The following is a 4,222-nucleotide window of genomic DNA, read 5'->3' on the forward strand; positions in this document are numbered from 1 at the left end:
TACCTTGAGCCAAAAACTTCTCGAGATACTCTGGTGCAGGAGCAACAATGTCACCGATGCCGAGATCTCTATGAAAAGCAAAAAACCAAAGGCATCCGCGAACGTGAAATCCGCCGCGGAGCACGATCGAAAGAGGAAGACTCCTAGGAGAAACCAAGGAGCAGTAATCGTCGGAATCCAGGTGGATCATTTACCGACGTTCTGAAGAGACTCAAAGAGCTGGTGAACATGAAAGACCTTGGCGTGGACATCCATGGGGTAAAGCAGGTTGAAAGAGGGATGAAGCTACAAGTTAGAGAAAGGAAAACAGGGGGCAATCGCGGCTGGCTCATTATATCGAGGAGCAACTCAAAATGAGAACCCAGATCACGGGCCCAGCGATCAATACCACTCTCGTTGTCCACAACTTGGACCTGGTCACGAGCGAGCTCGAGATAGAGGAAGCCCTCCGGAAAGCCATAAAGATGAGCCGCGAAGCACTGATCAAGGTAGAGAAAATAAGGACCAGTGACAAGGGTGAAAGATCAGCTCTCTTGAAGTTAGCCAAATCGGATGCAGCAAGTCTCTTGAAACTCGAACGAATCAAAATCGGGTGGGAAACTTGCAGAGTCCGAGAATGGCAGACAGTAACCGTATGCTTCAGATGCCAAGAACTCGGCCATAGAGCGCACGGATGCAAGGAGAAGGAGAGCAAGGCCAAGAAATGCTACAGATGCGGAATCGAAGGACACCTCACTAAGGAGTGCTCCGAAACCCAAGTGAAGTGTCAGAGCTGCGAAACAGAGGGACACTCCAAGTACTCCTCGAAGTGTCCTAACCTAAAGAAGCTGCTCAAAAACCAGCTGAGCAAGAACGTCCGACAAGAAAGGATGCTCGCCGACGAGAAGACAACAGAATCAAGTCGGGTGAATGTAGCCGAGCCCTCTGAGGAGTGTAGAGGAGCTCACGCCCAGGAAAACGGCCCTCAGAACGCCGAAGATAGTGAAGCGATGCAAACCGAAGACCCAGACGAGGAATGGAAACTCGTCCACAGCAGAAGGAGACAGAACCCCACAAATAATGATGATCGAGATAATTCAAATGAATCTCAATAGGACAAGGGCCACTCGCGCCGCCCTAGAACACTTCGTAGTGAATCACGGAATAGACATCTGCATCATCAGTGAGGCGAATAGGAAAATATCAGAGGACTACTAAAGGAGAGACGAAGGATGGTTCGCCGACGAAGAGGGCGACTCGGCCATCTGGATCACTAGTACAGGAGCTCAGCTCGGGATTATCGCCTTGAGCTCGACGCAAGGCCTCACACACATAGAGCTCGAAGACGGAGTCCACATAACGAGTTGCTACTTCTCTCCGAATAAAGACGACGAGGACTTCGGCCGCTATCTCGGAAAGCTGCAGGACCTGCTCGAAGACAAGTGTACGCGGCATACGTGGATGATCGCGGGCGACCTGAACGCGGCTTCCCGCATCTGGGGGAGCCGAAGGACGTCGCGCAGAGGATACGAAGTCGAACAGCTAGCAGCTACAAACAGCCTAGTCATACTCAACGACGGGGACATTCCGACTTTCAGCAAGGGAACGCTACAGTCTTTCGACGACATCAGCCTCACAAACAGGCCAGACCTTGTAGAACAGTGGATCGGTGATGAGCGTAGGGACTTCGCTTCTTTCGCTATCACAATCCTTAGGGAAAGTTCGGATTCACTCTTGGGCCCATCAGTGTGGCCCTCTGGGGCTATCTTCAAAATCTTCCGTGGTCGACTTGACGTGGAGCGCATTACCGACACCGTCCTCGCAGTGATTTCGGATCTCTCTGCCTCACCAGTCTCCCATGCCCTGCCCGGCTCTCCGTCCCTCGCCTCCGTGTCCTCTTCTCCCCTGGCGGCGGAATGTTCTACTCTACCTCTCAGCTCTTCGCCTGCACCCGATCCGGAGCTCCCCGGGTCTCCCCTCGCCGCTGACGGACTCGTATCCCAACCACTCTTCCACATTCTGTACATGAGCACCCGTTCCCTTAGTTCGCTGCACAAATTCGAAATCCTTTCCTCTAGATATACTCCTAGTTATCATGTGATTTGCTGCACTGAGACGTGGCTCCTCTTGGATGAGGCCCGGTTTCTCCAGATCCCGTGCTATTCACATTACTGTGCTTGTGGAACCTCGGCCCATGGTGGCGTCTCGGTGTTCGTGCGTGACTCCCTCGCGGTATCGGACGTACGGACGTTCACGGCGGAGGGCGATGGCATCCAGGCGGTTCTGTTCTTGGTCCGGGTGGGTGGCACCGCGTTCCATCTCCTGACTGTCTACTCTTGCCGCTCGAGTCTATTTGATGCTTTGGTTGCGCTTCTCGGCAACATACTTAACGAATTCCCTGGTCCCTTCCTCGTAGTGGGGGATCTAAACGTTGATCTTCGGGCGGCTTCTCCACCTATAGAACGCTTCCGTACCTCTATGCATGATCTGAATTTGCTCGAGGCGCATACACTTGATACCCGACCTGAGTCTTCATCCTGCCTCGATCACTTCTGGTTCACCAACCGTCGCGACGGTTGGTCTGTCATGCGTGACGTCTGTGTCCACGACGTCTGTGTGCGCGGACTTCTCCGACCATTTCCCTATTTCATGTGTCTTAGACCTTTCTTGTCCCCGTAAATGCGTTAGTCGTGACCTCGGTCGCCACGCTCGTCGCTATTTTGCCATGAGGACACCTAGCCTCAAGTCCGTATACTATCCCCGCTTGCGCCACTATCGATCGGCGGTCAACGTAGCGCCTTGTTCCCACGCTCGCCGCATCGACAACTGATTAGAGTTTTGTGTCCATAGTAGGAACCGACTCCCGAGAGAAATGAATTGCAGGAAATAAATCGGTCCAATAGAGTAATAAACTCGATAATTTATATTGAAGGAAAATCGACACGTGGGACTTGTGAAAATGTCCTGAGAGGCTCCTTGGAGAGACAAATTAAGTTTGTTTAGTTGCGAGAAGATGTCAACTAAATACGCAACTCTGACAATCCAATCCTCATCCTACAATTTGTCTGCATCGGGGTGTTTCTGCTGACCCAGGAAGACGCCTACTTCCTCGCGCAAAGCGAAGAACCGTGAGAGCATTCGTCCTCTCGACAGCTTCCTGACATCAGCGTGGAGGAGAAGGGGCTCGTATTCCGAGCCCATTTCTCCACACATTTGAACAGACGAGAGCACATTGCTTTATGGCGAACATAATTGATGATGTTGACAACGGTGGTCATCACTTCGTGGAGCTCCCTGCTCATCGGTTTGGCTACAAGCTGCTCACGATTGATGAGGCAGTGGCTCGAAATCAACTCGGGATGAGCGACCTGCTTCACCCTCGCAACCAAACCTGTTTTTCGTCCTACCATGTTTGCGGCTCCGTCCGTACAGATACCAACGCACTTCTTCCAGTCAATTTCGTGCTCCGAGAAGTAACTTCCGAGGGCCTCGAAACAGGCCGAGCTTGTTGTCCTTCCCGGCAGTTCCAATGCACAGAGGAAGTCTTCGCGGACAGACTGGCCCTCAACGAATCTCACAAAACATAGGAGAATGGCCCGGTTGGAGACGTCAGTTGACTCGTCGAGCTGAATCGAGAAGAAAGAGCTTTTCTCAATCAATCGTAGATCCTGACGCTCAACATCCTCAGACATAGTAAGGATCCTGCGGTGGATGGTTCGAGCGGACAGTGGGATTCTCTTTACTCGTGCTGCTTCAACTTCACCGAAGAGGATCTTGCAAGCGTTCACCAAGCGTGGTTTGATGAGAGTTTCGCCGATATTGAACGGTTTCTTATTTTGTGCGATCGAGAGAGCTATCTCATAAGACGCGTATAGGAGTTTCCTCGTGATTGCACTGTCCTCATCTCGAAAACCTTGCAGCACATTTTCGCGAAGTCGCTGGAAATATTCAATGGACTTTGATGACAAGTCTGAGTGCTTCGCTTGGAAGTGTCGTGAAAGTTTCAATGGCTTCATGGGGGCGTTCGACAAACTCTGCGAGCACACAAGACAAAGAGGTCGCGGGAAAATTTCGCTACCAGGTTCCACAACGAATCCCAATTCCAGGTAATCCGGATGATACCATCTGGTTTTGGGAGCTTTAGCTCTCTTCGCTCGCTTCCTGATGGACTGCTTCCTTTCTCTGCCTGAAGAAGCTGATTTCTGATTCTCCTCGTCGTCTGCGATCGAATCGGAGGAATACT

At 51.7% G+C, this 4,222-nt stretch overlaps 1 protein-coding gene and 1 pseudogene across 1 annotated transcript; one reads left to right on the plus strand and one right to left on the minus strand.

Moving 5' to 3' along the window:
* The first annotated feature begins 353 nt into the window (after positions 1-353).
* On the plus strand, positions 354-1,094 carry LOC108864774 (uncharacterized). The gene has a single exon (XM_018640971.1). The coding sequence runs from the start codon at positions 354-356 to the stop codon at positions 1,092-1,094; it is 741 nt and encodes a 246-aa protein (XP_018496487.1).
* Positions 1,095-3,033: 1,939 nt separating this feature from the next.
* On the minus strand, positions 3,034-3,995 carry LOC108864778 (zinc finger MYM-type protein 6-like; annotated as a pseudogene).
* Positions 3,996-4,222: the final 227 nt, after the last annotated feature.

This window comes from Galendromus occidentalis, unplaced genomic scaffold (genome assembly GCF_000255335.2).
Source record: "Galendromus occidentalis unplaced genomic scaffold, Mocc_1.1 scf7180000075696, whole genome shotgun sequence".
In the NCBI taxonomy this organism is placed as follows: domain Eukaryota; kingdom Metazoa; phylum Arthropoda; class Arachnida; order Mesostigmata; family Phytoseiidae; genus Galendromus; species Galendromus occidentalis.

Bases quoted from the DNA above. Each gene is read 5' to 3' on its own strand.
- LOC108864774 (XM_018640971.1), top strand. From the start codon at position 354: ATGAGAACCCAGATCACGGGCCCAGCGATCAATACCACTCTCGTTGTC.